Raw genomic sequence first — 14,942 nt, 5'->3', positions numbered from 1 at the left:
AAATCTGTATTGTAGCTTAATAAAAATATTTATTTTGAAACTTAATGTTTACTTGATGTTCACAAACTGTGACTCAGTAATGGAATTGTCCAGTTATTTTTCAATTTGCACACTTACTGGCTTTAACTGAATTGATTTGCTTTTTTTGTCAACTTGGATTTCTTAGTGCCAGTACTACCATAGAAGATGCTCTTTAAACATTCCATAGCAATAAGTAAAACTATTCATATTGATAGAGAAAAAAGTTTAGAAAGGAATATCCAGCAGAAAGTTTTGTCTCTGATATGGAAGGTCTTTTGCAAGTATTGTCAAAACCTCACCCGCTGCTTAAAGTGCATGAGGCAGTGCTAAAAACTTACTCGGCTGTCATCCCAGGTCATTCCTGAACATCTGACGCTGTAGTGCATAAATATTTTCATTTGGGTGTTTAACATAGGATTTAGTGGAAGTATAGCCACTTGGCTTGCATACAAAGTTATCTCTAAAGCTTAACATTTCTAGTAGGCCAAAAATGTATTATGTGCATTAAGAGATTATTCCAATAATTTTTAGATGTGCGGAGGAACATTTTTCTGACTGTCAGATTAGCACAGAGAAATTCTTCACTGTCATGTTATCTGTGTAATCATGCAAATACACATATGTATACACATATACATTAAACTATACATAGTTCCACAATGCTAATCTCTTAAATTGGTGGCTTTGGGAAGCTACGTAGTAAGAAGTGAAATTAGTTTGATACAGGCTGCGTCAGTCAAATGATGTGTGCTTATCCCCAACAGGCCTGCAAAATTTTTAGATGTGAAAATGGGTTTGTACTTCTGAATTCTTCCTACTAAACATTCTTTTGAATCTGTGTTAGTATGCACAATAAAAAGTTAACTTTGTAGTGAGTTTCTCTTGAGACAAATATTTAAGGTCTTTCCAACTCTTTTAACACAGCTTAGCGTCCAAGATGTGTCAAAACTTATTTCTGTGGGTTTTAGTGACAGTCCAACAATGCGAAGGGAAAAATGAGGAGGGAATTAGCTCAGCAGAGCAATAGTGAGGAATGGTAATCATCCCTGGGGCAGCTCTGCCTCTTGAGATTTACAAAGCAGCCCAAGAGTCTGTGCAGTGCTTTTTCTCCCTCCAGTGTCACACACGTCCTTGCATGAAGGACTTAATAATATCTTACATTAAATCCTACTCTAGGCTGTGCACTGTTGTACTACAACTCTCACATGCTTTGAATATATCATGTAATACATTCAGTAGCTGAGTTTTGTAAAAGTACTTATTTTGCCTCTATTACAGGTTTCAAATCTATATAATGTTATTACACAAGTTTATATGGCTGTAAATTGCTTTTTTCCTCTCAGTTCTTTGTTCTTCTTTACTATTTTTCATAGTCTAATTGGTCATGATGAACAAGAACTATGCTGAGCAGTGAGAAATTTTACAGCTGTTTACACTGCACTAAATTTTGAATTTACAGGCACTTATTAGCTGTTAGTTATGGATGTTGTATTTTAATTAACATGATCCTTGGATAAGCAGGTTTGTTGTATAGATGCTCATTGACATACAGCTGATTGCCTTCATTTTTGTTTTTAGGAATTGTAGTGATAACTTAGAGATCTTAGCCAGACATATGTGGAGAAAGCAGAATTGAAAAATGCACTTGGTTATATTTCAAACTCTGCTAAGAAATCTGTAAGTTACATTATGGTAGGAGATAAATAGTTCAGCTAGTTGGCTCATTTTTGTTATTTTCATGATGGATAATTTTGTGCCCAAGAATATGTATGCATACATTTATTCCAAAATAAAATCTTGTCTATCCCATCATATTTTTGTGTAAGCATTCTACACTCTCCATTTTTGTTTCCCATGATGACAGAATGAAGAGAAGGAACTTCCTGCTCTAGCAAGTGAAATGCATGGGGGAGGGCAGAAGGGCTTTGTGCAAAGTGGAGAATAAGCAGCAGAGTAAACTAGCTGAGAAAAGAGGAAAGTGATAGGAAAGCAACGAGAAACCTTATTTCAACTCTCTTCATCAAAAATAAAGGGAGAAAAAAAGCTGTACTTTGTAACTGACCGTTTCCATCTGTTTTTTTTTTCTTTTTTTTTTTTTTTTTCCCCCTCACAGACTTTTTGAAAAGACCACTGGAGAGCTATGTAAAAAAATTAAAAGTACCTGTCCATGTGATTCGAATGGAACAGCGCTCCGGTTTGATCAGAGCTAGATTAAAGGGGGCTGCTGCTTCCAAAGGCCAGGTCATCACCTTCTTAGATGCTCATTGTGAATGTACGGTAGGCTGGCTCGAACCTCTGCTGGCAAGGATTAAAGCTGACAGGTAATTATCCATCTGTTGGTCCATCATTTTTTTTTTTAAGGTTTTTAAGAAGTTTCTAAGTACTGTGATGTAACCTAAAAGCAAATATCTACTTTCTGAAAGGACAAGAAAGTCCTGTATTTTGCAATGGTGTAAAGCTAAAAGACTAATTCAGAACTGCTTTTGAAGGGGGAGACATGGTTTGAAATAAAGCTTATATTGAAATGCGTGAGCTAATGTGTTTAAAAACTGGGAGATCTGAGTATGAATGGAGTGGAAAGTAGTGGAATTTGAGGTCTTTTACTTGGCTTACTCCTTCATGAATTTGGGAAGATATTCTTAAAGAAGAAATGGAGGCCCTGGTCACAACAAGGTAAGCTTTTATAAGGGCAGGTATTAACAAGGTGAGGGGAAATTATACTGAACTGGCAGAGGGTAGATTTAGACTAGGTATCAGGAAGAAATCCTATACTGTGTGGGTGGTGAGACACTGGAACTGTTTGCCCAGTGAGGTTGTGGGTGCCCCATCCCTGGAAGCATTGAAGGCCACGCTGGATGGGGCTTTGAGCAACCTGGTCTGGAGGGAGGTGTCCCTGCCTATAGCAGAGGGCTGGAACTAGGTGATCTTAGAAGTCCCTTCCAACCCAAACTGTTCCATGATTCCATTCTATGATTCTACAACTAGAAGTATCTCTCAAGTTTACTGTATTCAGGTTCTCATGACTTCTTTCTTTCATAATATGGGTTGTGAATGATCTGTGGATGTGTGAAATTCTGTGATGTGGCGTGGTCTTCTAGGGTGTGTTGACTAAAGTTAGAATAGTTACTGGAATCATGCTAATTTACACTGCAGCAGGATGGCTTTGTGCCTATTTTAAATCGGTATTCACAATGCTTACGTGCATGCTAATGTGTTGGAAACTTGAGTTTTATTGTAAGGAGAAATTGGTATGCTTTACAAAACATACATCTGAGCAATTCCACAGTTGCAGACTAGTTGTTAGTAAACAGCATTTTAAATAGGCTAGCTACTAGGCATAGTGTTACAGATCTTAGTTTTGTTCTTATGGTTATAGGTGAAAATCACATAAGTTTTCATGTTACAAAATACAGTATTACATGATGAAAAAGCAGCAGCTATTAAAGAGCCTTTGTACAGAGCTGTACAAAGACACAATATCAACCTTTAAGTTATCATTTTTGTGGGATTCATGTAAATTATTGTTGCAATTTGTGCAAATAGCCCAAATAAATGAGTCCTTTGAACTTAGTTGCAGAGCTTCCCATGAGTGGAAGCCTACTTGAGTTAATTCAATCTCTTTAAGATGATTAGAATTACTATCTCTGAGTATATATATGCCTTGATGATGTCAGAACAGTAGACAGTGAAGCCTCTTTCTATTTTTGTGTGGTAGCTCATTTCTTAGTCTTGATGATATTTTGGAATACTTCCTCAGGGCTAACGACTTGAGTCTTAATTTTAAAATGTGCAAGTTATTTTGACCACTTAACTAGAAACCAGAGCTTCTTTTACATTCAGTCACTGTTTGACATTGAGAAAGCTATGATCATTTTTTTTCATCTGCAGAAGGTGATTAGTTATTACTGATAATAATGCACATGCTAGTGTTTTTAAAGCTAGTATTGCCAAAATTGCAACACATTTTCATTTGGATGAGTTATTTCAAACTAGCAAGATAGAGCTTGATATTCTGGTAGTATCTATCATGTACTGCTGAGAAATGGCATTGGAAATTTTAAACTTAGTACCTGTTAAAAATGGAGTTTAAAAAAGGAAACCACGAACCTTTTTCTGAAATTTGTACTAACAGATTTTGGTTCATCCTTCTTTTTAGGAGAACAGTCGTGTGTCCCATCATTGATGTAATTAGTGATGACACCTTTGAATACATGGCAGGTTCAGATATGACTTATGGTGGTTTCAACTGGAAGTTGAATTTCCGTTGGTATCCAGTTCCTCAGAGAGAGATGGATCGACGGAAAGGAGATCGAACTCTTCCTGTTAGGTAATTATTACATTGGTTAAAGTGTTCATCTGGTGTTCTTTCTGGATTAATCTTGTATACAGGTAGACAGTTAATTTTGTTGTTGCAATTATCTATTTGAAGGAGCAGCATAAAGATTATTTTACGTGAATGGGCTGATTGTAACTTTTGAAAGGAATGAAGAAAGCTACCATATGTCACTGTAGAACTATTTCTGTGCTTTTTGCTAATTACCAGCTGACTGCTAGCTTTTTGCTAGTTTTTATGGTACATATATTTTTATTGAAGCAATACCTTATTTTTTTCTCTAACAGATAAACAATATTTTGAATATGACATTTTTATTTCTTGTTGGTGTCTGTGAGGGTTGCTCTGAAAGTTATGTGTCCTTTTTTTTATAACGTTGGGCCACAATTTCATAGGTGGATGTTGTTGCTGTGGCAGTAGAGATTGAACCTTCCATATTTCATTAAATTTTGTTCCATTGAAACAAGTGGCAGCAGAGGGAGGCAGTCTGATATACCAGTGTCTGACACAGAAGTGTGTGTGAAGCAAAGATAGAGAATTGAATTCCTTCATGCAGTAAAAAATTGCACCCATTCACAGACACTTGATGAACATCTGTGGAGACCAAACAGTGGATATGAGTATAGTGAGGCAGTGAGGGGTGACAGTAGCATGAAAGACAAGCCATGATCACTATGACCATGCACAGCTGTTGCACCATGAAATGAAGAGCATCTCAATCAGCTCATCCACACAGATTAGCAGATTACAATCAGGGAGCTGTGTACAGAGTTTCAGTGCATTGGAAATGATGTTGGCAGTGTTCGAATATTTGCAGAGTTTGCACTAGGTGGATCCCATGGTACTCATAGAGGAGCAGAAGTAACACCATATGAAAGTTTGTTAGGATCAGTTGAACCAGTATGAGGCAGAAGGTGGCAGTTTCGTGGACTGCGTCATTACCAGTGATGAGACGTGGTGTCACCACTACAAACCAGTCAAAATGGCAGTCCATGCAGTGGCAAGATGCGAATTCACCCATCAGAGGACAAGTTCCAGTTGCATCCCTCAGTGAGTGTAGTATCTTCTGAGAGAGGAAAGGGGTCCTTTTGGATTTCCTGGAACCTGGATAAACCATCAGCTCTGACCTAGTGGTCATTGTGATTCTGACTAAGCTGAAGGTTTGAACTTCCAGAGTCAGTCTAGAGAAGAAGACAACCTTACTCTTGCACCACAGTAATGCCAGTCTTCATACCAGTTTCAAGACCATGGTGCACACTGCCAGTCTTGAAGGAATGTTGTACCCCACTCACCATATAGTTCAGATTTGGTGCCTGCTAACTTTCACCTGTTTGGGCCAATGAAAGGTGGATTGTATGAGCAACAGTTTGCTAGTAATGACATGCTCAGAGCACTGAGGTCACGTCCTCTCATGCAGGTTGTTACAAGTGTGACATGCAGGCTCTTGTCCTTTGCTGACAAGAACAGGTAGCTGATGGTGATGATTATGTTTAAAAATAGTGTTGTAGCTGAGAATTTGCTCTAGCAAATAGTGTTATTGTGCTCCTTTTATCTATGGTAGTTTGTATAGAAATAAATAGGAGGCATTACTTTCAGAGCACCCTATGTACATGTGCTTGTGTGCACATACATAAACATATTAGAAATGCATGAAAGGGAGACAAATTTATTCTGGTATGTCATATTTGCAAAGATAATGTGGAACACATATAGCTTGAGTAAAATATACCTTAACACAACTTCAAATTTACATTTCCTGGCCTTAACACTCAGAAAAGTGGGCAATATTAACTTAATGTAAGGTTGAAGATGTGATCTCTGGTATTTTTGGTTTGTGCTCTATTATGAAGAAATCAAAGGTGTTCTCAGGATGTGGTTAATGGATTATTTTTTTCCCCAATGTCTATTTTAGTGGAAAAAGCTACACAAATTATAGTTAGATTGAGACTACCTAACTTATATTTAACGTGTCTTTCAGGAAAAGCAGGAAGTGTTTCAGAAGAATGACTAGTGGTAGAAAATGATTTATGCTAGAAAAATATGTCATTTGTAGACTTGAGCTATAAAATTATATCAGCAGGCAAGGCGAATGTGTAGCTTTTGTATTGTGTGCATGTTAACTAAAAAATGAAAAATTGGGAAGCTAAAGTATGAGAAATTAACATTCTTTACTAGTAAGGAACTAATTAAAAAAAAAATCTGAATGTAACCCTGATTGTACAACTTCCTTGTGTAAAGTGAGAATAGTGAAAGCACGCAGACCACTTCATGGCCTCTTGTAATTCTTCACGAGTAGTTACAGGCGTGTATATTTCTTGTAAGAAACCAGTTTCTCTTTTCTAAAAATTACCATCACTGGAGACAGAAGTTTCCTTCTGCAGGAGTGGCAGCTGCTTATTAGGAGAATTTCTCTATTCAGAGTCAAACTTGAAGCGAGGAAACAGTGAGAACTGTCAGTAACTGCTTCCTTCTCCAGAAAGTGTTGAGCTAGCAAATACATCAGCGGTAACTGCGCTTGGACAGCAGCCTCATGAGAAGGAGCGTGTTCTGAGCTACAGAAATAAAAAGTCACACTGTCAGTGTGTAAATGTGAAATGTATTTAAGTGTGTCGTTGTAGTGACTGATGCTTATTTCTTTTCTTTTTTTTTTTCAGGACGCCTACAATGGCAGGAGGTCTTTTTTCAATAGACAGAGATTACTTTCAGGAAATTGGAACATATGATGCTGGAATGGATATTTGGGGTGGAGAAAACTTGGAAATTTCTTTCAGGGTAGGTAAAAGCTTATATGTGCTCAATGTGTTGTTAATGACAGCATGTCTCACATTCTGTAAAATACGGACCAGATGACAGTGACAGGGTCCTCTCCTTTTGCAGCTAGTAGTATACTTCCTGTCAAGTTCCTCTGGTGGAGACATGCAAAAACTGCACCTGTCAGTGAAGAAAACTGTATGATGAATAGTTGACAGTCTTGTGACAAAAAATGGAATTGGAGTGTTTACTGTGAATAAATACAGTTGTTTTTTTTGAAAGGAATTCAGTTAGAAAATCCACTTGGAGCATAAGTTAAGGGTAATACTGTCAGTGTATGGTATACCGTGTCATTGAAATGTGAGTGGCTCTGTTACTTTCTCTTCTTCTTATGGCCTACCTTAAAGGTTGCCTGTTTTCATTTGGTTGTGGACCTAACCAGCATTGTTCTCACTTCCATTCCTACCGAATAGCACAGTTACCTTTTGTTACATTTATCAGCTCAGAACAAATAAGTGGTTCCAAAATGAAACTGAAAATATTTTCAGAAGTGTTACTTGGGAAATATATGTTGTTTTTACATGGAGGATCTGTTTTATAGTGGACTTTGCGGGCAGATAACCACCTGATACTTTACTGTGATTCATGTGAACCTTTTCATTCCTTTGCTGTCCTGCTGGCCCAGTTCTCTGAAATAATCCCATGCTGTGAGGCCTACTATACTCCTTCTTATGCTGTTCTACTTAGGCTTTTGAGCATCCTTACCCATTGAGCAGGAAACAAACTTACTTTTCCCTTCCATATAGTATTTTTATGTTGTAGATATCAACTTAACTTTTCTCTAAACTGACTAGCAGTAACTAATTAACATTTTAAAATGTTTTTTAGCTGTTTAAACCATTCAGTAACTGTGCTTTCACTTTCAGATTTGGCAGTGTGGTGGCACTTTGGAAATTGTAACTTGTTCACATGTTGGGCATGTGTTCAGAAAAGCAACACCATACACTTTTCCAGGAGGTACAGGGCAGATAATCAACAAAAATAACAGGCGGCTTGCAGAAGTGTGGATGGATGAATTCAAAAACTTTTTTTATATCATTTCCCCAGGTGAGCAAGTTATGAAAATAAATATCTATTAAGAATTGAAATGGATTACTGCTGAAGAAAAAAACAAACAAATAAACATGAGTATTATGAGAATCTAGCTAAAAATATTATTTAATTTCATGATACAAAACTCACCAAAGATGTATAAAAAGGACAACTTTAATTAAAACAATGTTATTAGCCTATCCAGAGATGTACCCTGAAGACTTTGAAGTCTTCCTTTTTTTTTTTTTTTTTTTTTTTTTTGAAATGTGAACATGACTTATGAATGAGCTTCCTGTGCAATGGAGTTAAAGCTCAGTAGAACATCAGAGTTTAACTGTAGTGCTAAAAGCCAGCTGTCCAAATGCATCTCATAATGTGATGGAGTTTGACCTCTGTGTTGTGGGCATTGAAGGTAGAACCAATTAAAATAGATGTAAGTGAATTCCTGTAGCAGGAGGGGCAAAATTTAAGGTCGTCTGGCTTGGTTGAGTTTGCATGTGGCAATCTAGAGTGGGAGAACAAAATGGACAATGTATTTGACTGTGATGATACATATATTTCTTAAAGTGAATGTTAACAAAACAAAAGAATATATAATATGAGAGCAAATTTTCTATGAACTCAGGTTTTCTATGAGCAGAAATTTTCAGGAAAAGAATAAAGCAGCCTGGGAAATACTGAATTATTACCTTCTACTACAGATTAATTTTTGTTTGTCTTTTTAAACAAAAGACAAACTTCAGAGAGCAACAGACACTGACAACTATTTGAGGCATTAGAGACATTGAACTTCAAATACTGAGCAGTGGTCTTATATGATAAATCTACTTTCCCAAATAGCTATCTTTTAAGCTACTGTTCACTTATGACTTGGTTATTAAACTTGCATTAGTATTGAAATGTAATAACTGGAATAAAATGTAGTAATCTAGATTACAGACTTTGAGAATACTTTGTGAGAGCAGGTGATCACATTGCTTTATACTTTTGTTTTTTAATAGAATGCATTACTTGGTTAGGACTAAGATTTTTTAAATTCTGTTTTCGTGATTAATTTTGTAATTTGGTACCAGTCAAAGCCTTTTAGGTGAAATCTGAATCTTATAGCTTGTGGCTACTCTGCTGCTTTATTAATTAAGAATTATGAATTCAAACATCACATGTATAAATGTCTTTCAGATAAGCTGTATATAAATAACTGCAATTAATTTTGGCTAAGATTGTTTTTTTGCATCCATGCCAAGCTGGATTTTTTTTTTTTTTTTTTTTTTTTTACTAAGTGACAATACTTACGTGTAAAAAATAAGCTCTTGAAAACAAAGCTGAATTAGTCAACATAGTGGTAATGCTGTGTTATTTTCTATATGATCTTTGTAGTCCTTCTTTTCATGAAATAACTACAAGCTACAAAAGGAGTTACTGTTTTCATGTAGAAATGTTGTTTTGATACAGCTTCTTTTCATGGGTTTACAGCATTGTGTCTATACATACATTTTTCTGTTGGAGAAAAGTTACAAAAAAAAAAATCATTTAAAACAGAATGTGAATAAGAGTTTTGAGATGGTGAAAGTAACTTCAGCGATTCTCTATAGTTGCACTGTATATTCTCTTCTTTTGAAAGATGCATGCCTGCACAGTTTGTCTTATGCTAATAACCTGCATGATTGGTGGATACATTCTTGCCAAGAGCTCTAAGCTGCTCAGAGAGCATCTGCACCAGCCAACTGGCACTCAGTCTCATTTATGTGCCTGTATCCCTTTGACACCACACTGAAGTTTGACACCGGAATTTCCAAGTTTCAAGAATCACAGGGCTGCTTTACCTGAATCTGTTGCGTTGTTCTGAAATCAGTCTGTTACCCAAGGCTGTGAAAAAGAATGGCTTGTACAGCTGCTCGCTTCTAGCTATGATGCAGTGTTTATTGTTTAGAGAATGAACCGATAGACTGTACTCAGCGCTGCTCATATCTTCTTCCCTCCCCTCCAAATCCTTGCGTGTTGTCAGAACCAGAATGGATTATTATTTGGGGAAGTTCACAAACCCCTTACCTTTATTACACTGTTATCTCTATCTTACCTGAGTTAGGCAGACTGCTGATTTTACCTATTGACGGCAAATATTGCCTTGAATTGTCAGTACATATTTCTAAGCTAACTCAGTGAATTTCTTCTCCATTAACTCACTTTGCCATACTCTCAGTTTTCAAGTGTCCTTCTTATATAAAAAGGAAATGCTTAGTTCTTGCAGAATGATGATGTAGTGACTCTGGCAGACTGTACAGCCTGTGAAACTCTCTGCTAGTGCAGTGTGTGCTTTCAGTATTACTGTGACAGTGTCACAGCTTCTTGGAAGGAGCAAGATGAGAATTTTTAAGCTGATGCTAGCTTGCAAGCCTGGATGCATATGAGAAGAAAACGAGCAAACCTCTGCACCCGTATTTTTCTTGTTATGGATGAGGAAACTGGATTTTGAAGGAGGTAAAATACTGGCAGACATGATAAAGTCAAATTAACAACAACTTCTTTATATCCTTTCTTTTCTGCTCCCCTGAGAGAGGGAACCACAGAGGGATGCAAACCTAAGATTTTAGGGTAGCTTTCCTATTTCATGTGATCCGAACTGCGGAAGGAAATGCCTTACTATTTGATTGATAGGAACTCCAGAGACTTTTTACTATTGATGTAGTTAAGTGCAAAGCTATACTCTTGAAAAGTAAGCCTTTAATCTTTTTTCCACCTCCAATAAATACTGCCTAATAGGAACTACTTGTGTTTTAAGCTTTCATGCGTTTTAGAAATCATATTTCTGCTCAGAAGCAGACAAGTACAGAAGGAAGTTGAGCAGGACAGTGTTGCAGCAGGTGCTGCTCAGCCAAAATCCAACCTTTCTCTTCGCACACAGCAGCTATCCTCTGCAGCATTAATGGCACTAACTGTTGCAGTTGTTCTGCATTAGCGTACAGCTTTTCTTACAGCTGTGTGTTGCAGCAGGGTGCTGTTTCACAGACCATTTCCTGTTGGAATCCTGCATATGCAGGTGAATAGCTTGGATCCTGTCAGCCTGTGCAGTGGATTTTGCCACTTCTCTCTGATTCCTAGACTTGCTCTTTTTTTTTTCATTGTCTCTAGTCCAGAATACTGTGAAAGAATTGTCCAAGGGTGAGGCTTTCTGAGATGGCAGTGTCAGTCCAACAGTTCGCTGCAAGGATGGTGCCTTATTCCCTTTGCTTGTTGATTGTTTGTGTATGGCAGCTGGTTTTACTTACTGAACTCCTTGGGACCTTTTACTCTGTAGGCTTTCTGCTGGTTAAATTAGCACCTGTGTCAGCACAGGAAGTGCAGCAGCAGTCTGAAGCTGAGCAAGGAGAATGCCCTTCTTGCAGCAGCAGCTCCATACTGTTAGGTTGGCTTACCACAGCTACTTTCTTGTAGCTACTAATTAATTGTAAACTGGCAGTTACAGTGTTTGTTAATATCTTTCTTCTAAAGGTGAAACACAGATTACACAAGAAAATCACACAGCCTAAAACTACATGAGTCAGAGTTCCATCTTGGACTTGCAGCCTCTTGGTCTCAGTATAAAAGGCTGTCATTCAGCAATCTCTTATGCCCCCGTTAGTACGCTGAAGGTATCCCAGCAAGCAGCTCTAACGAGCTCAGGGAGAGCCTTCTAGTGTGAATGGAAATTAATCTTCTTGTTGACCAAAAGTTTTACTCAAAAGGTATCTTTGATTATACCAGAGCAATCAGTTATGCTATAGAATTATGTAAACAGGAGCTCTCTGACAGACATGGTTGTTATCCTGAGAACTGGATCAGTCATCCTGGTTTATCATCACTATGTATGCTTGTCTTTAGCCAAACATGGTAAGTCTGGGATAAGATTTCTGTTTATGGCTGATGGGGAGACTGAGTCGATGGTGGTTGGTCTTTGCAATGTAGCTAAACCTATGTTTAAAGTATGAACAGAGTGGTCCTGTATGTTCCAGTTTACAGCCAGTGTTTCTTACTGCCATTAACTGGAGATGCAAATATGTGACTGTGTGAATTGGTTTAAAATGATTACTGCTTATTGAGTTTTATAATACTGAAGAAAAACAAGTTCTGTGAGGGTTTTTTTATTTATTTTTCCCCACAGAAGCCTGGTTTTGAAAGAAGCTTTCTTACTGTGCTTTTGAAAATGGTGGAGTGGTTTATAATCATGATGAAAACATCATGCTTCTCATCTTTCAAAGCAGTTTAGCATGAGTATATTGCCACATTAAACTTGGCAAGCAAATCTTCCGTTCTCTTGAAATTTTGAGGATGGCAGAACTATTGCAACATGACCACTGAAAAGCTTTAATTATTAATGAGTTAGCAAAAGGATAATTAATCTTCAGATGGAGTATTCTACTGCTAGACATTGTTATACCTATATGAAAGTGGTAGGCGATTAGTATTCATATATTGTAAGGATAGTGGAGGAGTTAGTAGTTTTGAAATGGTTTTCTAAGACTCTTCCTTCCCTTCCTAGTCTATTGGGAAGTCTAGGGATTTTCTCTCAAAAATAGAGTAAAGCATTTTTTTCAGGAAATAGTGATAGCATTGAGTAGCTTCTTCTCATGATTAGTAACCAAATTACAGAAATGCTTGCTTGGATGAGAAGTCTAGATTTGTCAAATTGATAACTTTTTTTTTTTTTTTCCAAGTGTAAGCATACCCAAGAGATCTGATAGAACAGGAAAGACTGTTACGTATTACTGATCAGAGTAGCATGGTATTGTGTACGAAACTGTATACCATGTCCTTTAGTACAGCATCTAACTGTTGTGTTCAAGAAATGGTTAGATGTTGTACTGAGGGGCATGGTTTAGTGGGAGATACTGATGGTGTGTGGATGGTTGGACTGGATGATCTTGGAGGTCTTTTCCAACCTTGGTGATTCTGTGAATTTTTTTCAAGAATAGTGGTAGCACTCAGCAAGTGCTGAGCTAAATCTGAGATTTGTACTAAGTTGGTGGTTTTGAATTATTTGATATGTGTTCACCCTATCACGATTTATCTCTGTGTATGCCTTTTAAGTGCATTTGTGAAAAAGCATGTGTTTGTCACAGCTAACGGCAAGCTGAGTAATAAGAAGAAACAGAATAAGCTGAGTAATAATAAGAACCACCAGGAAGATCCAGACTTGAAATATAATAAAATAAAGCTTATGGTGTTTTGGTTTGTTTTTGTATTTCTGGGGGAGGAAAACAAAACCTCTGGTCAAGTATGGACAGTAGTAAGTACTGTTAACACTGTTTTCATGAGCAAAGCCAAAGTATTTCAAAAAACAAGTGATGAACATGATTGTCTTCCTCATTATATACCTACCTGTACAGTCTGGTGTAAGAGTTAGCTGGGAGGAAGATTTGACCTCATTCTGGTTTTGTGGTTTTAATATATGTATGTATTTTAGCTGAGCCTTTAAAAAACTAAGTACAAAAACACTGGAAGGCATATGTAAGACTCCACTGCATATTGAAATTCTTACCTATGCGTGCAGAAAATAGAGGTGCAGAAACACCTTTAATTTTTCTATACAATTTGTATTTTGCAGTTTTTCTTGTTTGCTTCTATTTCTTCCCCCAGATAACAGTTACCCCTTAGTTGTTGTGCTGTATAGTGTAAATAGGGAGACTCCAGCTAGATGAGAATAATAATAATAGAGAGAAGAAGTGAAAGCAGCTAAGAGATTGATATCTCACTTGGAAAGCAAAACAATTTGGCCTTGTTAAAGACCACCCATGAAGCAAACTGTACTTCAGCTATCCAGTGCTCAGGTCAGTGTGCCAGTAGGTGACTTTGTGTGACTTCAGAGTACTTTATTGGCTGGTTTGTTTGTTTGTTTGTTTTTAGTTCTGTCACATTAAAAATGGTTTTAATGGATATAACCCACACCTTTTATTTCAGTGTGACGGAGCAAAAATCAGCTGGCACATCTCTTTTATGTAGTGACATTTAAAATTACTTCAAGAAATAATACATTTGTAAGCAATTAGATGTCACTTTTAAATTCCTTATGGTTGTGACTTCAGTCCTTGTGCCATTTTTAAAGTGACAGAGCCCAATTTTTTTTTAAGGTCATTGTAGCAAATTCGGTAGATGAGTAAGTTTTGAATTTTGTCATATTCTTCCAGGAGTAGCATGATAGCTATGTCATCCATCCATCCACTTCACTTTTCACGAGTGGAGGATGAGGATCGGCAGCTTTTCTTTTCTTATTTCACAGTGTCTTGAGATAGTTCTCATTTTGCTGTGCAGGATATCTTCATGTTGGTTCAGGGAGGGTAGTTTTCTGGGGTTTCTTATGCTGTGATTTTTTGCTTCTTTTTTGATGTGCTTTTGCTTAGTTTTCATCCATATTATTCACTGTTTTATTAAAAAGCAAGATTTCACTCATTTTTCCCCTTATTAGTGTAGTTCTCCAGAACGCTTTCTCAAAAGTCAGACGGGTTTTCTCTTAAGTTTTCAATTCAGTGATTCTGACTGAACATTTTCCTATTTCTAGAATACTGAAATTAGAAATGTTTTCACTGATGTTTATCAGCAGCTGAAATTATGCAGGTATCTGTCTTAATTGAGTAGAAATACACCATCTGCTGGCAGGTTGATTTAATAACATGGTGTATCAACTGCAAAATAGTGCAAACTTCGTTTCAAAAGGTCAGGCAATTCTTGTGGTAACTTACAGTCCTCTAAGTGCAGAGATACTCCTGACAAA

General features: G+C 37.0%; 1 protein-coding gene across 3 annotated transcripts in view; it reads left to right on the top strand.

The window, feature by feature from the left end:
- GALNT1 (polypeptide N-acetylgalactosaminyltransferase 1) overlaps positions 1-14,942 on the top strand; it is a 74,931-nt gene that overhangs the window by 53,216 nt on the left and 6,773 nt on the right. For all 3 annotated transcript variants that reach the window (XM_052704374.1, XM_052704376.1, XM_052704375.1), the window contains 4 exons: positions 2,135-2,342; positions 4,178-4,348; positions 7,009-7,126; positions 8,032-8,212. In XM_052704374.1, the coding sequence (XP_052560334.1) occupies positions 2,135-2,342; positions 4,178-4,348; positions 7,009-7,126; positions 8,032-8,212 (678 nt within the window). The remainder of the gene's footprint in view (positions 1-2,134; positions 2,343-4,177; positions 4,349-7,008; positions 7,127-8,031; positions 8,213-14,942) is intronic.

The sequence above is a fragment of the Tympanuchus pallidicinctus genome, unplaced genomic scaffold (genome assembly GCF_026119805.1).
Source record: "Tympanuchus pallidicinctus isolate F22 unplaced genomic scaffold, pur_lepc_1.0 scaffold5, whole genome shotgun sequence".
Taxonomy (NCBI): Eukaryota; Metazoa; Chordata; class Aves; order Galliformes; family Phasianidae; genus Tympanuchus; species Tympanuchus pallidicinctus.
The sequence above is the reverse complement of the archived record's forward strand: the minus strand, read 5'-3'. Positions and strand labels throughout refer to the sequence as shown.